The following is an 18,347-nucleotide window of genomic DNA, read 5'->3' as shown; positions in this document are numbered from 1 at the left end:
TGGCCCTTCCTCCTCAACTCCGGTGAGTATCTTATTCTTTAAGTTAAACTTGGACTTGTTGATATGGGTGTAAATCTCCTGCCAGAGCTGTGGGTGGGTAGAATGCCCTTAGTTCCTGGGTCTTGGTCTTGGGGATACTTGGAGTCTGAGTGTCCACAGGGGAGCAGCCCCTTGGTATAGGAGCCCAGCTGTGTCTGGCAAGCACACAGGTGTCTTTTGGTCTTGGAATTTGAGAATTGTGAACTGATTATTGTCGGGGCTCTCAGAAATAGAAGAGAGGTTCAGAATGGGAAATAGAACTCTGAAGTAAAGGAGGATGTTATTCTTTAGGTTGCATTTTGAAATATTGGGAACAATTTGGTTTATAAACCAATGACTGAAAGTATTTTTGTGCAAAACTGCCTGGCCACAATATAATTTAGATGGTCAGGAATGGCCTTCAAAAGGATATTTTAAATATAGCACAATTTGAGACAAAATCCCATATATATATAGCATAAAAATTTGCATACTTTTTTCATATTCAGAATAAAAATTTGCAAAAAAAAGCAAATTATGATTCAAACTAGGGAGTTTTGTTTCTATATTTGTATTGTCTGACCTTCTATTTGTGTGTTTGATATCTACACTACTAAATTAACAAATGAAATTCTTGAGAACTCTATTCAAATTGCTTAAAAATAAGCGCTTATACATAAATATATGTAGAAATATAAGCAGTATACGTATATAAATATATGTATAAATTAATACTCCTAGAGTATAATATAATATATAAATTAATACTCCTAGAGTCCCAGAAACTAGTGAAGCTGATCTTCTGGTACTCTTTGAAATCCTCCTGTCTTCTCCCTCTGTGTTCTAATTCAGCCTAATTTCCCTTCTATAATAATAAGATTTCCCAAATCCTAATGAAGATTCAATGGGTCTTGCAAATAATTCCATCCTAGCACTCAGATTTATGAGCCAGGATACTCAGACCGTTGCCAGTTAATTTACTTGACTACTGGTAAAAGTCAGGCTGAAATTTTGATAGAATGATTTGGAAAAGAAAATAAAGTGCTTTTCAGTGCACTGCATTCTAAGAATCTTATAATAGCAGCATATAATCTACATTAAATATTTAAAATACTTATGTCTTCATAAAAGTAATTCATTTAAGGAAAATGTCTCTCCAAGCTTTGTATGAATTAACTTTGTGTATATACCTAAATACAAAGGATTTAACAAAACTGTAGAGACAAAAATACCTAGTTTCAAAATTCATATAAAATTGTATACATTATGGATTTTTTTTTTTGAGGAAATGGTAATACCCTTATGTGCCACTGATCCTTGTTAAATTGTACATTCCTGTTTTAAGTTCATTTACTAAGGTGTTTTAAGTATTTGAACAAATCTGCTTGAGCAAAACATGTTTTCATAGTTTTGTTTGTATAGTAAAAAATTTAACATGAATATTCTGTTCTGTTTGCATTTTAATTCTAATTGGACCTGAAAAGCCACATTAATAAAATTGGTACTGTTCAAGTTTAGTACCTAAAAGGGAAAAAAGAAAAATGCTCACTGCTTTTGTAAGCCTGCTATTAAACCATGGCTTGGCCCTAATAGCAACCAGCCCCCCTTAACTTGCCTCCAGAAAGCTATTTCAAAAAGGTTTCATAATGTTTCACTGAAATACTGATAACATATTAAACTAAAGAAAGCAATATTTCTTACAATTTTGTATTACTTATGTTTTCCCTAAATTTATACAGATTTACTGATGAAAGAAGCTAATGTTGCATCTACCGAGTATTTAAAATGAAGAAAGAAAAATTACGTTTGCATTTAACCAAACTGAGTCAGTATCCTAGCAAGTTTAATTTTGATGGTAATTGTATGTTGTGGGAAGTTTGGAGATCATTTCCAAAATCATTTTGGTAACATAAGTTTGTAAGGTATACAGGATGTATTTTTTATTAAGAAGAAAAGTAATTTTGTCTAAGATAAAATTACTGGTTATTAAGAAAGAGGAAAATTAGAGAAAACCTGAATGAATATGAAAAGTACAAAGTTGGATAAGATTTGGTGGGTCTAGGCCTATGTATAAAGTTTTAAAAACCTTAGCATCAAATTATACTAATGCAAAACCACTTGGTTCTCTGTTAAAGCTACAAAGTTTCTTAAATCATTGGTCTGTTTTTAGTAAAAGGTTATAAAGAGTTTTTCTCCTGAAGAATCAGTGCAAAAGGCAAAGTTTGTACTTTAACTTTATTGTTCAAGAAAAACAAGAAATTTCTGCTATGGTAATAACCTCAATAAGTTAAATGTTTATGAACATTTTCTAAATGCAGCTATTTTCAGAAATATAAAGAAATTAAAGCCTAGATTGTAAGATATTGTAGCAGTCATGTTTGTTTCTGAAATTTAATTTTTATTTCTAAATTTTAAGATAGCTTGCTATTTATGCACAATGTAGTATCTTCCAGGAACTTTGGGTGTCTGTGTGACACCTGAGGCTCAGAGTTGAAGTTCTCCAGCTCTGAAAATATTGAAGCAGCAGCATTAATTCTAAAAAAACAACCCCATACAGCCTCTGTTAGAGAAGCTGAAAAAGTAAAGTAAATCAGAATACAGGGTGTTGTCTGTATTTTTAAAGTTTGTGTGAAACCAAAAAGGATAAATTTATCAAAAATATCTAAATTTTCTGTGGCACACGATTTAACCTGTGTAATTAGTCTATATAAACAACTTAAAGTTGAGACAAACTAAAATAAGGAATGAGATCTTAGTATGCTGTGCAAGATAAAAATGTTTTGGGCATAAAATGAAAAAGTATTTGTAAAGTCTCTTGAGGGATTAAGGAAGGGAATTTAAGGGAAGGGACACCTGGGGAATTCCTGCCATTCTCTCAGGTAATAGAAGCTCCCAGTTTACTAAACTGTAATAAAAAAAACTTTACAAAGCCTATAAACCTTATTTCTATAAAGAAAAAACTAAATCTAATTATAATTAAGGCCCAAAAGTCACTCTCGGCAAACCTTATTACTTACTCAATGTGGCCTCTCTAAGTCAAACTACACAGATAAACTGACTACCTTCCCTCTATGTGGGACATGACGTCCAGGAATTAGGCTTCTTGGCACTGAGGGATTAAAACCAAATACTAATCAACAATGCTTCTGGAGAAGAACCCTAACCAGGTAACTGGGGGAGAGGAGAATACGAAAATAACACTGCATGGCTGAGATTTCAAATAGAGTCAGGAAGCCACTCTGGAGGTTACTTTTATGCAGGTCCCAGCCAGGTATCACAAACTACCATGGCATGTGAAGCTTCACAAAGTGCCAGCTTCCTCAAGAAGAGAGTCTTGGCTCCATTCCATTGTACAAGTAATCTAATAATTATAAACATACTTGTTGTTGAAATTTGTCTCTACTTTTTATCTCAACCTTGCCAAACTAGAGTAACAATAACAAAAAACATCTTTCTCTTAAGGTACAGGGAATTGCACTGTGGATTCACACCAGCATAAAATGACAAAGTTAATAGAACAGAGAAACACCTCCCCTGTGCTGCGAACCGGTAATAGCTGATTCACACCAGGACTGTGAGTATATCTGTGAACCCTTAGATGAACTTAAACTACTACTCAAAAGTACACCCCAACGTTCCCAAAATACTCCTAAATGGTGGTGAATCTTTAACTTGGCACTCTTGCTGGCCCTCGTTCCTCACACTTGCTTCTTTAATAATAGCAGGAATCTTTTGGCTAGTGTTAAACCTTGATTTCTCTCAACCTCGCCAACTTGAATACTAACTAATCTAAACCCAAGCTACAAAATTCTGGGAACATGGTTTCTTTTACCTTAATTCTTACAAACCTCTTTTCAAAAGCATCCAACACGCCTCCACACCCTTATCAAGAAACAATACAAAAAACAGCTGAGATTGCCAACAGAACTCAATGTTGTTCTGCCTAAAAATTAACAGTTTTGAACCAGAACCTACCCTTATAGCTTATCCTGCACTTTTAGATACCTGGCTATATTTCAGTGGCACCTGTATTCATAGGAAGTTCCTCTTACCAGAAAATGGGAGAACATTTCTTCAATTCCGGCATCTCCTCAACCTGTGAATACCAAGGAGTTCCTATAGACAGGAGATTTTTTTTTAGCTATATAGAAATGATATATATAGCCCTCCCTTATTGTTAGCATGGAACTTGTGGCTTAGTATTTCTAATGCCCGATATACATACAATAAATTAACTCATCTCAAATCTTAAATTTGGGATCTCTAACCTACCAGCTTTTCCATCAAAAACAGCAGAAAAGAAACATTGTTCCAAATCTCATAGAAAAACAAGGTACTGGCTATGCTATTCTATGCCTATCCCTCCTCACCCACAGCTACTTAAAATTAGAAACCGCTATTAAACATTTCCTTACAAGTATACCATGGGTTCAGTCATAACCAAGCAGGTCTTTTTGAACTACAACTTCAAGTAACCTCTCTAGCAACAATGGTCCTCCAAAATTGAAGGGCTTTAGATACTATTCTCACCACTGAGGGCAGAACGTGCACCTATGAGAACAAGTCAAATGATACTGCAAAGCTTCAAAAAATTGCTACTTCATTCCAAAATTTTGGGCTAAGTCATCTTGAAGTCATCCTATTTCCTTCACTGACATCATTTCCTGACTCCCTGATAGTCTAGGCAATTGTATTGGACCCCTTCTACAAGGACTAATATACTCTTCCTATTAATTTTTCTAGGAATATTCTTCCTATACAACATGGCTTTTACCTAGTTACTTGACACTCTACCCAAATAACTAATCACATATTGCTCTTGCAGGCAATCTAAACCCCTACAGTTCAAGAGTATCTCCAGGTGCTTCCCAACCATGAACCGAAAGAGAAATTATCCAACCAACAATTTCTCCACCAAATTGAGCTACAATTTCACCAGCAGGAAGGCCCCTATTCACTGTTTCTGCTCAGCAGGAAGCAGTCACAACGATCATCGCCCTTCTTTCCCCAGATTGGCAAACTGTTCCATAAAAGGGGGGAAATTGAGAGAGAAATAAAAAAGTCATATGATACATATTAATATAACCCCATAGTAAATGGAAGCAGTCATGTTACACTGTAGCTTAATTTTTAAATTTAGCTAATGGATAATATTTTAGTGTTATCTGTGTAACCTTACTCGTGTAATCCACAGCAGGTCACTGTACCCTGTTGCCTGTTAATGAAAACTATCTTTAGTCACCAAAGCAAATTCCTGTTTTTCACTCCCTAGATGATTTCTGACCTGTCCCCACCCTGTCCCTAACAAGTTCCTGTTTTTTCCTTCCTCCCCTTTCCTGAAACATCATTCCATTTACCTGATGGAGAAGCCTGGGAACCGAGGACCCCCAGAAGGGTAATTCAAGGGGCAAAACAGTGACCTGAGCGCACCCCTTCTCTGCCTCCCTCTGAGGCCCACTTTGCAAACCCCAGTTTGCAGGTGGATTTGGCCAAGGGCATGCCTGTCCCCACCTCTGTCAAAACCTAATCAAAGCCTTGGCTTCCTTTGCTGGAGAAGGCAGATTTGAGACTATCCTAGACTCTGCCAGCTTCCTAGTAAATCTTTCCTTTGTTGATCACCTTTGGTGTAGATTTCAAGTCTCTGCAATGGGTAGGGACCCAGATAAACCACAGGGTTCCTCTGCAATGGGAAAGGAGCTAATCTAATTAGAACTAAGGTAAATGAGAGTACAAAAAGGACATTACTTTCTATGGGAAATCAAGGAAGAGAAATTTATCTAAAAATCTAGATTTTCTGTGGCACACTATCTGGAGAGTTTATTTGAACCACCTAACTCAGCTTTAGTTAACATAAAACCTAAAATAAGGGGAAACGGACTTGGCCCAGTGGTTAGGGCGTCCGTCTACCACATGGGAGGTCTGTGGTTCAAACCCCGGGCCTCCTTGACCCGTGTGGAGCTGGCCCACGCGCAGTGCTGATGCACACAAGGAGTGCCGTGCCACACAGGGGTGTCCCCCGTGTAGGGGAGCCCCACGCGCAAGGAGTGCGCCCCGTAAGGAGAGCTGCCCAGCGCGAAAGAAAGTGCAGCCTGCCCAGGAATGGCGCTGCCCACACTTCCCGTGCCGCTGATGACAACAGAAGCAGACAAAGAAACAAGACTCAGCAAACAGACACAGAGAACAGACAACCGGGGGGGGGGGGGGAATTAAATAAATAAATAAATCTTTAAAAAAAAACCTAAAATAAGGAGTACAATCTTAATATTCTGCACAGGTTGATATAATACCTTGATACATTTCAAAATATCTTGAGCATAAAGTATTTGTAACTTTGAGAGACTAGGAATAATTAAGGCATAAGAGTCATCAAAAAAATCTCCTTGTTACCCAATGTGGCCCCTCTCTCTAAGTCAAGCTCTACAAATAAACTTACTACCTTCCCCCCACGTGGGACACGACTTTCAGAACAAGCCTTCTTGGCGCTGAGGGATTAATACCAAATATTAATCAAGAATGCTTCTAGAGAAGAATCCTAACATATGGATAGGGTAATATTAAAGTAAAATAGTGTTGCTACGTATAAGAGATTTTAAATACAGTCAGGGGGTCATTCTGGAGTTACTCTTATGCAGGTCTCAGCCAGGGATCACAAACTACCACAGTATGTAAAACCTCAAACAACCTCCTTGAGAGCCCTGGGGACATCTATACCCCATAAGCAAGCTACATAGCTACAGGAAAGCAACAACCCCTCAGCAGGCTCTATTAAAAATATGTGCAATGTATATGAGGTGCAGAGGTGCCCAAAGATGTACTTACCAAATCCAATGGATGTGTCATGATGATGGGAACGAGTGTTGTTGGGGGGGGGGGAGAGGGGGGGTGGGGGGGTGGGGGTGAATGGGACCTCACATATATATTTTTAATGTAATATTATTACAAAGTCAATAAAAAATAAAAAAATTAAAAAAAAAAAAGAAAAAAAAAAGAAAAAAAAAAAATATGTGCATGGTTATATTCAGTTATAAGACCCCTAATCATTTGAACCAGAACCTGTCCTTACAGCTGATCTCAACTTATTTCTACTCAATTTACTTAATAAATTTCTCATAAACTTAAAACCTCCAAATTGTTCCTGTACCAGTTAAGCCCTGAAACCTAAGGATACCAGTCTCTCTGAGAACCTGGAAGTCGAGAATATATCCATCTACCAGCAAAGCAGTTTTATTCCTTACCCTGATATCAGCAATCCTAATCAGCATGAAGTAGCTAGAGTGGCCATCACCCCAAGACTGAGGAATGGATAAACAAAAGGGGAAAATTGTAACTAATAATAAATTAACAAAAACACTAAAATATATTCTAGGAACTTACTATCCCTCTAATATACTGCAATGTAGCACTGATGTATGTGAAACTATAAAAATAGCTAGAAGCTATATCTATTAACTGTTGTCACCCACTGAACTGTAACCTCGATGTTTTCTTTTTTTGTTGACGTTATATTTTGTAAATTGCATGATCTTTACCTAGTAACTGGACAGGAACAAAACAACTCTTAAACAGCCCCCGTATATTCCCTTATCTGGTTTTGTAATTCTGAAGTAACATGAATCAGTTCATCACTAACCACGCCGATTCTAGCCAGCCAGCCCACCTGCCACGCATTAATAGCCTAAACCTCAAGTGAACTAAGCATGTACTCAATCTGCGCATGCTGAGATTATCTCTAATCCTGTTGTCTCAAACTACCCACTCATCGTGCTCCAAATGTCATTTGCCTGTCACGCAACATCTGAGTCAGCATGATGCCCGCCTGCCACAAGCCCCATATGACTCTGTCATCTTCAGCCCCACCTCCCTTCTTGTTCACTCCCATTAAAAGCTCTAAGCACTTCTATCTTGGGAAGACAGATCTGAGGACTGTCCTCCTACCTTGGCAGGGCTAGCCTTTGCTGAAAAAAACTCTTTTCTCCAAGTCCTGATGTCACGTAATTGACTCCCTGGTGCACATCGGGCAAGGACTCACTTTTGAGCTCAACCGTTTTTTTTTGCTATTTCCTAGTCAAGGCAAAACAACAGGATGCCACCAAATCAGGAGGATATGTTGGGGATTTTCTAGCTGGAAAGACCAGCTACACGGAACCTGGGAAATTGGGGACCTCTGGAGGGGACCTCGGAGGGAGAGGCAGCGATCCCCTGGACCTGCTGAAATTCTGATTGAAGGGAAAGCCAGGGGGCATGGAGGATGCCATGACCAGAGAAGGGGGACTAATTCTGAAAGTTGCAAGGGCAGGTGCTCAGAATCCCTGAACCCACTGCTGTTTACAGGGCAATACGACTGGCAGCAGCAGCCACTGAGTCTCCTAAGCTAAGCTGGAAGCCCAGCTTGGCTCTTAATAACTAACTCCTAATACCTTAATGGGTGCTGTATACACATTAACTCACTTAATCCTAACAGCTATCCTGAAAGAAAAGGATTCCATCACTAGTGAGGAAATGGAGGCTCAGAGAGGTAAAGTGACTTCCCCAAAGTCACACAGTCAGGAAGCACCATCCAGCAGACCTGCCTGATTCCAAAGTCCTCATTCTTTCCAAGGCACCAGCACCTTCCCTCCTTCCTTCCTCCTGCCACCTTGCACCCAGCAGGGGCCCAATAAATGGTGGTTGAACTAAAATTGAAATTCCCAACCACCAAACTCTGATGTGATAAAGGGCTCCTCTTTTCTTTGGAGAATACAACATTCTGTTGTGAGGCTCCTGCTTCCCAGTCTTCCCCAGACCACCACAGCTGCTTGGAAAATATTTATGCTGGTGACTGTATTTGCTATTTTTACAATAGATTATTTATAATGTATCCAGCTAATTGGGCTTGTCCTGTTATGATGGGTTAAGCCAGATGTATCTGGGTGATTAAAAAAACCTGGCATGCGCTAGTCTGTTTTACTTTTCCAGCATTTCCCCACTCCTGAGTCACCTCACAGCATACCTGGAGAAGCTGAGGAGGATGATGGTGCTTGGTCACCCAGCCATGCAGAGTGGGGCTTCTAGGCTCGGCCACTTCTGAGCATTTCACGCTGAGAAAGGGCTGCAGAGTGGCCCTCATGGAAGAGGAAAGGCCAGTCCGGGGGGTGGTTGGGGTCTCCCAGGTAGCAGCAGGTCCTGTAGACTGGGGCGCAGGTGGAAATGCACGTGGCCCGGCTCCTGGTTGACGGCAAACCTCCCTGGGACCCCAGGCCCTTCGATCCAATGGGTGGGATGGGCCTGTATGCTGCCTGAACACTGGTGCTGCGTGTTGCATGGAGCATTTCATGTACTTTATTTCATTCAGGGCTTCCCAAAAGCCTAGTGAGTAGGAATGAGTAGCCCCATTTTACATACGGGGAAATAGAGGCTCAGAGGCATAAAACAACTTGCCTAAAGCCACCCAGGGGACATCCAAGTCAGAATTCGAACCTGCATCTATCCCAGACTGGGCCTGGCTCCCCTCGCCATCCTGGCAAACCCTCTAAGAGCATGTGACCTTGTCCGCTCCAGTACCTTTTATGCTCCAGGTCCCAGAGAGCCTCACTCCTGGTCACTTTCTGCTCATGTAACCCTCAAGCTGTCATCTCAGACACGGAGGCTGTTCACAGACTTTGGAGTCAGACTGCCAGGGTTCGAAACTCAGCTCCTCTCCTTATTAGCTGTGTGACCTTAGACAAGTTACTCCATGCAAGTCTCAGTTTGCCAATCTGCGAAACAGTGACCGTGCTAAGACCTACCTCACAGGGACGCCATGCAGACAATGAAATAAGACTTGCATAGATCCCAGTACAGTGCCTGGGGCACAGGAGGTACCCAATAAATACTGGCTTCTGTTCCAGTTGTTCTTGAGGCTGGTGGCTCCCCTGTCTCCTGAGACACCCCTACATGTCCCATCATTTGGGCCAGAGCTACCCTCTAAACCCCCCTTTGATGTTTCTGCAGCAGATGCTCGCCCACGCCTCCTCCTCTCCTGTGGCAGAGCTTCCTCACGGGAAGCTCCTAAGTCAGTTCATTGGAAAGAATAGAGCAAACTAAAAACAAAAGACCACTCACCCAGGACAGCTAATGGGGAGGAGATGATGGGCAAACAACATACCAAGGAATAAAGGGCGCCTACAACTGCAAGCAAGAGAGTGCCATCCATCAGGTATATAGATCGAAGCCTTCCCCCCTCCTCCCCCCGTCAATTAATGGTGGAGTGGGCATCACCATCCCAGAGTCCTCAGGATTGGGAAATGAGCTATTGACTAAAATAAACTTACTAGTATTCTACTATAGATGTACTGTGATTCTAGCAGTGGGAGAAATACCACTTTGTGGAGGCAGTGACCCATGGATGTTCTGGGGTTAGCAAGAGGGAAAAACGTGTAATTAGGGGGCATTTTGGGGACTTGGGAATCATCCTGAATGACATTACGATGACAGATACAGGCCATTATATATCCAGCCATAACCTACAAAGTCGAATGGGAGAGCGTGTAAACTACAACGTAAACTATAATCCATGCTTAGTGGCAATGCTACAAAATGCATTTATCAATTGCAATGAATGTGCCACACTGATGAAAGATGTTGCTAATGTGGGAAAATGTGGGAGGTGTGAGGAGTAGGGCATATGGAAATCTCCTATATATTCTCTGTAACATTTACATAATTGAAGTATCTTAAAAAATTTAAAAAATGAAAAAGAAAAAACACAAAAAAACACACCAAAAGGCCACAAGTAGCCCAGAATTCCTAGAAACTGATCACTGCCTTCAAACTGGGTAACAAAGGCATGATGAGCAGCAAGACATCGGTCCTGAGACCTGTCACACCTGTCCCTGGCGAGGCCGGGCCCAGCCAGTCCGTGTTCGAGCTTCCTGTCGACAGGAGGAACCTGGCCCGATGAACAGCTTGACTGGACTGAATTCTCCATGGAATCATTAAACACAGTAGCTATTTCATTAAACAGAGCCAGGACAATTCACCTTGTGCAATCATATCACATAAAACTTTGCTTTGGAACCACTCCAGGGAGATTGTAAAATTAACGTAATGGAACCAAAGGGGAGATTTGCAGGAGCCCAGCTATGCCTGGGAGGGGGACGAGGCAGGGTGGGGGAGACCTGCGCCCCCCAGCTGGGTGGCCCCTCCTCTTATGGGGATGTCCCTCGCATTTGAGGCTCTCTGCATTCTGATGCAGCGATTCTCAAACTTTAAACTACACACCAAGTACCTGGGAAGGGGCGAATCTTGCTAAAACGCAGCTTCTCATTCAGTGAAGTCTAGGGTGGGAACTGAGGTTTGTTTGCCTTTTTTCTGAAAAATGCTGCTGTTCTAAAGCCCACACCGAGTGGCAGGCATTTAAAGCAGTAGTTCTTAAACTTGACTGTGCACTAGAAACCCCTGGAGGGCTTCTTACAACACAGGTTGCCCTATCTCATTCCCAGAGTTTCTGATTCAACAGATCTGGGGCAGGGCTGGGAACTGGCATTTTTAACAGTTCCCGGGTGCTGCTGCTGGCGCAGGCACTAGGCTGTGAGCACAGCTGCTCTGCTTTTCAAACGCACGTGCACACTGGAACCACCCAGGAAACTTCAAAAGCTCTTGGTGCTCGGGTCCCATCCAGAACCATGAAGTTGGGCTCTGGGGGTGGGACCCAGGCACGGGCAGACCCCCAGAGCTCCGGATTCAAGGGATCTGAGAACTTGCATTTTACCCAGCTCCCAGGTGATGCTGGAGCTGCTGGCTCAGGGACCCTAAAGCACGGGTCTCCACTCAAATGCAGCCTGGGTGGAGGCTGCAGGGGGTGGGGTTCCTTGGGGAAGGCTCCCAGCCAGAGCCCTTGGAGACCTGGGCTGGGCCTGGGAGGATGCAGTGGGAAAAAGCTCCTTCCTCCACCCTAGACCAGGGTGGGGACGCAGCCCCCGCAGACCCAGCTCCTCTAACCCATTCTCACAGCCCAGGGCTTGAGGACGTGGGCCCAAGAGCCAGACTCCCTGGGTTCAGATCCCGGCTCCACCACTTACTCAAAGAGTTCCTGAGCCCAGGTTGCCCCGTCTAGAAAGTGGAGATGATAATTGTGGGGGTTTAAGAAATCAACCCTAATAAAACACTCAGGAGCGGTGACGCATTTTGGTGATGGAGCCTCATGTTGTCCATGTGGGGTGCTGGGACTGCGAGAAGTTAAGGATGCTCAAGATGGCAGGAGCTGGCTCTGACGTCAGAGCCCTGGCCACTACCCTAGGCTGCCTCCGGGTGTTTGCCTCACACCTCCGTGGAGGCTCACACCCAGGCCATCTGCATAACATTCAGTGCTTGGATGCCAACACGGTTACTTCCCAGCTGTGTGACCTGGGGCAAGACACTTAACCTCAACCTCTCTAGCACCCCAAACCCAGAGCTGTCTGGAGGGTTCAATGAAATGCTGCTCTGTACGTGAGCTTTTAGGACATCCTAGATGACCTTGAGGTCACACAGGCAGTCAGCCTCTGACCTGGGGACGGACCCAGGCCTCCAGCCCCCAGGACAGGGTTCTTTGACCTGCTTCAAAGTGAGCTCAGAGGAACAGCCCAGCTCACAGTGACGTAGGAGGGGTGGTGGCTGTGGAAGTGTCCCCCTCCGCTCTACACAGGGCCTGGGAGTGGAGCACTGCCTCAGGGACTCCTCTCGTGAGAAATGCCCCATCCCGGACAGCCTGGCCCAGACGGCATGGCTCCCTTACTGCTCCCTGGACCCTGCGCCCCCAGGCCCCTTACTGCCCCCCCCCCCGGCCCCTGCCCCCGCCCCCGGCTCCCTTACCACCCCCTGGCCCCTGCCCCCCAGCTCCCTTACTGCCCCCCAGCCCCTGCCCCCCCCCAGGTCCCTTACCGCCCCCCGTCCCCTGCCCCCCCAGGCCCCTTACGGCCCCCGGCCCCTGCCCCCCAAGCAGTACCTTTGCCCTTCCAGTGGGCGTGGGCGGCGAAGCCAATGTGCCCACCGTACTTGCGGTTGAACTCCGCCATGAGGGCCTTGTAGGGGTTCCGGATGAGCAGGATGGCAGCGTCAAAGGCCTCAATCTCCTTCTGGCCGCTCTCGTGCGTCTTGATGCAGATGGTCCGCCCGCTGCGCCAGTGGTCTCGCTCCCCTTTGAACCCTTCCCCGCCAGCCGGTGGGTAGGGAATAGGGCAGGTGAGCTGGGGGAGGCAGCAGGTCCACCCACCCCTCTGGGCCACCCCAGGAATCCTCATTTGTCCATGCACACACACAGCAATTGAACACCTACTATGTGTCTGGCACTGTGTGGCGAACTGGGGATGAAATGATTTGCAAGAACATCCACGGGTCTTACACTACGTTGAGAGTCAGATTACCCAAATAATGACATAAATAAATGTACAATCACTGCCAGGGTTACTGCCAGAAAGAGTGGTGGTAAAGCTCGGGGCTGAGGCAGGGACCCGGCAGTGGGGCTCTGGACAAGCCCCTTTGGGTGGAGTCTACATCCCTGCTCCACTGGGGCTGGGCTTGCTCTGGCCAGCGGAGCGTGGGTGGAAGCAACAGTGTACTAGTTCCATGCCCAGGTCTCCGGAAGCACTGCATGTTTCTGCTCATCCTCTTTTGCTTCTGCCACCACCACAGGGAGGACACACCCTGGGGAGCTGTCAGTCCCAGATGGTGAGACCCTGGAACAGACATGGACCGGAGCCGAGCAGCCCGGCTGGCCCAGCCAGGATCATGGACTGATTGGGCAGCATCAGGAATGGTTTCCCAGGTGAAGAGGGAAGAGGTACTTGAGCTGAGAATGGAAGGATGGAGAGAAATTTACTAGGGCAAGAGAGGAGGGAAGTGAGGGCCAGATGGAGGGAACAACAGGTGCAAATGTCTTGTGGTGTGAAGAAACTGGTACATATGAGGGAGAGCAGAAAACAAGAGCAGAGTGTGAGGCTGGAGAGGGCTGAGGGGATTGTGGTGAAGATTTCAGTACCAAACCAGAAAGACGAGGTAAACCATAAAATGGTTTAAACAAAGGAAGGGGGGATACTAGCATAGACAGACAGATGAATGGAGCTGACTGAAGGTTCCGAAACAGACCCTCATGTCTATGCCAAGTGGTTTTTGACAAGGCTGACAAGCCCACCCAGCTGGGACAGAACAGTCTAGTCAACAAATGGTGCTGGGAGAACTAACTATTCGTATCTCACACCTTGTACAAAAATTAACTCAAAATGGATCAAGGACCTAAATATAAAAGCTAGAACTATAAAACTCCTAGAAGGAAAAGTAGGGAAGCATCTTCAAGACCTGGTGGTAAGTGGTGGGTTTTCAAACCATACCCCAAAAGCACAAGCAATGAAAGAAAAAATGGATTAACTCTACCTCTTCAAACAAACACTTTTGTGCTTCAAAGGACTTTGTTAAGTAGGTGAAAAGACAGCCCACTCAATGGGAGAAAATACTTGGACATATATCCGATAAGGGTTTGATTTCCATGCTATATAAAGAGATCATACATCTCAACAATAAAAGGGCAAGCAATCCAATTTAAAAATGGGCAAAGAGAGAAAGGACAAAGAAAAAAAAATGAGCAAAAGACTTAAATAGACATTTCTCTGAAGAGGAAATACAAATGGCAAAAAAAAAACCACATGAAAAAATGTTCAATATCACTAGCTAGTAGGGAAATGCAAATAAATACTACAATGAGATATCTTCTCACACCTCACAGAATGCCCATTAAAAAAACAAAACACAGGGAAGCGGATGTGGCTCAAGGCCTTGGGCATCTGCCTACCACATGGTAGGTGCCGGGTTCGGTTCCCGGTGCCTCCTAAAGAAGGCAAGCAAGACAGTGAGCTGACGCAACAAGATGATGCAATAAGGAAACATGATGAGAGACACAACAAGCAGGGAGCGGAGGTGGCTCAAGTGATTGGGCACCTCCCTCCCATATGGAAGTTCCCAGGTTTGGTTCCCAGTGCCTCCTAAGAAACAAACAAAAAATGAAGATGAGCAGACAGCGAGTACAAAACAAGGGGGTGAGGAATTAAATAAAATAAATCTTTAACAAAACTAAAAAAACCTCAGAAAACTACAGGTGCTGGAGAGGATGTGGAGGAAAAAAGGGACACTTCTTCACTATCGGTGGGAATGTAGAATGGCACAGCCTCTGTGGAAGACAGTTCAGCGGTTCCTCAGGAAACTAAATACAGAAGTGCCTATGATCCGGCAATCCCTCTACTAGGAATATATCCAGAAGAACTGAGAACAGTGATGTGACACACACTTGCACACCAATGTTCATAGCGGCGTTATTCACAATTCCCAAAAGATGGAAACAACCTAAGTATCCATCGATGGATGGATAAACAAAATGTGGTATATACATATGACGGAATACTGTGCTGCTGTAAGAAGAAATGAAATTGGGACACATATGATAACATGGATGAACCCTGAGGACATTATGGTGAGTGAAATAAGCCAGGCACAAAAGGACAACTATTGTATGTCTCACTAATGTGAACTAAATGTGAAGAATAAACACATGGAGTTAAGCCCAGAGTACAGGTTACTAGGAGACAGAATGAGGGCTGAGAAGGGGTACTGATGCTTAGTATGCAGAATTTGCAATTAGCTTGACTGTAAAAGTGTGGAAATGGATAGAGTTGATGGTAACATTATAGTGAGTATAACTAACATAGTTCATTTATAAATTAGATTGTGGCTGAAAGGGGTAGTCTAGGGACTTAAATGTCAGTTGAAGGAAAGCTACAGGATAGTCTAGAACTGAATAACACAGTGAACCTGGAGGTAGATGAAGACTGTGGTTAAAAGTACAAATATAAGAATATTCTTCTATGAACTTCTATGAACTAGAATAAATGTACGTTACTATTACAAGATGGTAGGAATATGGCGATACATGGGAAAAATGCAATTAATGTTTTTTTGCAATATTGTAGTATTCTTGCATCAATGTCAGAGAAGGTACTATATCAGTGCTAAAGGTTAATAACGGGGGTATGGGATATTTTCTTTTAGACTAAGGAAAATGTTCAAAGGTTTGCAGATTTTGGGGGTGATGACTGCATAACTCTGATGAATCTGAGAGCCACTGAGTGTACACTTGGGATGGATGGTACAAGGCATGGGACTGTGCAACACAGTGAACCCCGTGGTGTAAGATGGACGGTGCTTAACAGTATAATATGAGAGTGTTTTCTCATGCACTATAACAAACGGACAATCTAATACATAGTGTTAATAATAGGGGGTGTATGGAAAAAATATTCCAAGTGTATGGAGCATAGTTAGTGGTAATAGTCTGATCATGTTCTTTCGTAATCTGTAACAAACGTTTCGATACGATGTAAGGCATTGGTAGAGGGGTGATATACAAGAATTCTGCCCATTATGCACAATTGTTTTGTCAGCTCACAACTTTTCTAAAAAATATATATATATATTTTAAAAAGGAAGGGGGACTACGATTGGTTTGCATTTCAAAAGCTGAGGAACTGAGAGAAGTTCTGTGCAGCTGGAGAAGGAGGGAATGAGAGAACGCTTCTATAGCCCCAGCTCTGGTCTGAGTCCTTGACATATTTTAGGCAATTCAATCCTTGCAGCAATCCTATGAGGGGTTTTATAGATGAGAAAACTGAAGCACAGAGCATTCAAATAACTCCCCCAAGTTACAGAGTTAGGGAGTGGTGGAGCCAAGATTAACCCAAACCATCCACTCTCCTGAACTGTGCTCTCAACCCTCATGCCCTCCCCCTGCCATGAGAGTTAAGGCATTTGGGCAGTATCTGGAAGGCACAATAGAAATGTTACTAAGTCGTCAAGATTCTGTGTTTCCAACTCAAAAGTGATCCTGGAAGTCAGGTCACCCCTCTGGGGCCTCAGGGTTCTCATCTTTAAAATGGGACCATGCAGCTTCTCCCTCACAGGGCTGTTGTGAGAAATTAATGAGGCACATAGTCAGACTTCAATAAACAGCAGCTAACACAGAACAGGAAAGACCCAGTGTAAAACCTTGGGCTGAAAAGCCACCTGCTTCATCAAGCCTTGGAGTGTAGTTTCTTCCTTCGCTGCTTCTCACAAAGATTTCTAATGCTTTGTGCCTCTAGCTTCTAAGGGGGCTGAAAGGGCATGCAGGCAGTACCGACCCCTGTCTCTGCGGACAGGGGTCTAGAGAAGTAGAGCCCCCTTACCGGGCCACCTGGTAGAAGAATCAGGAATGGAATGTGATTTTTTGAGTCAGGTCCCATCCTGAGACTTGCCAAGTCAAGTTTCCTAAGATTAGGCTAGCCTTGCAGATTAGCATTGGCCCATGCCCACGAGAAAACCATAATGCATAGCCTTTGAAGTCAAAGCATCATGGGAAACACTGCCTCCTGAGGGAAATGAGGAATGGGGCACGGGGACTTGTGAGAGTGCCTGGCACATAAGCATTTATCCATAAGGCAATGCTAGGTACAAGCTCATGTCCGAAGGTGCTGTAGTCCATTGGTAGAGCTCTTTAAGACATGGATAAAGGACTTTTCTATCTACAATTTCATAGTACTTTATCAAAATCCATTTCACCATGAGCACAGCAGAGGTTATACAAAACCAACACAGATCCTCAGAGAGGAAAGATAAATGGTCAGAAACATGACCGCATGGTTCAACTATGATAAATCAGCTCCACACATTGTGAGACCTAAGTCAAAATTCTCTTCGTTCTGTGATGGGATCGACCCTAGCATAGCTGATGAGATAAAACAATTATAAACAACAACAAAAGTATTAATATTGGGAAAGAGCTGCTCCAGATTCCAGACTGGGCAGCCTTTTGGTTTTCTGAGGAGTTAGTCTGTAGGGAGCAGTGGAAATGTACAGAGGTGGGAAAATTCTGTTTGGCAGAATATCTGCCAGAGAGGAAAAAATTCTCTGTCTGGAAAGAAGCCTTTGGCTAACCACATGGGTTAGGCTTGCTTGGAGCACAAGTACTGGTTGTTCAGCCGTCCTCTAGGGAGGCCCATTTGAATCCAGGATGCAAGCTTGGGCCAGAGCAGAACTGCTGAGCTGCACCACCAGGAGGCTCCCCTCACCTAGCACCCAGCACTTCCACTATAGAAATATGCACTATTTAAACTCTATTACTTTGAAGGGGCACCAAAGTGTCACTTTATTTGGTGCACCCATGTGTCCCTTAAACTCTGAGGGACTGGACAACTGTCCCAGGATTTGGAGGAGACAATCCTCTGGTTTCAGGGCTACAGAGAGAGCAAAGTAATTTCCCCCTCTATCCCCCCATCTCCAAATATTATAGCTGCCCATGCGTTTTGCAGTTA

At 43.8% G+C, this 18,347-nt stretch overlaps 1 protein-coding gene and 1 long non-coding RNA gene across 7 annotated transcripts in view; one reads left to right on the top strand and one right to left on the bottom strand.

The window, feature by feature from the left end:
* WSCD2 (WSC domain containing 2) overlaps window positions 1-18,347 on the bottom strand; it is a 348,664-nt gene that overhangs the window by 19,378 nt on the left and 310,939 nt on the right. For all 6 annotated transcript variants that reach the window (XM_071209824.1, XM_071209825.1, XM_058281478.2 and 3 more), the window contains one exon: window positions 12,962-13,162. In XM_071209824.1, coding sequence (XP_071065925.1) covers window positions 12,962-13,162 — 201 coding nt within the window. The remainder of the gene's footprint in view (window positions 1-12,961; window positions 13,163-18,347) is intronic.
* Window positions 1,343-6,206, top strand: LOC131274591 (uncharacterized). Its single transcript, XR_009181857.2, has 3 exons — window positions 1,343-1,843; window positions 3,481-3,592; window positions 4,844-6,206. It is a non-coding gene; the product is annotated as an uncharacterized lncRNA (long non-coding RNA).

The sequence above is a fragment of the Dasypus novemcinctus genome, chromosome 19, assembly GCF_030445035.2.
Source record: "Dasypus novemcinctus isolate mDasNov1 chromosome 19, mDasNov1.1.hap2, whole genome shotgun sequence".
Taxonomy (NCBI): domain Eukaryota; kingdom Metazoa; phylum Chordata; class Mammalia; order Cingulata; family Dasypodidae; genus Dasypus; species Dasypus novemcinctus.
Note: the sequence above shows the minus strand (reverse complement) of the source record. Positions and strands in the feature narration are given on the sequence as shown.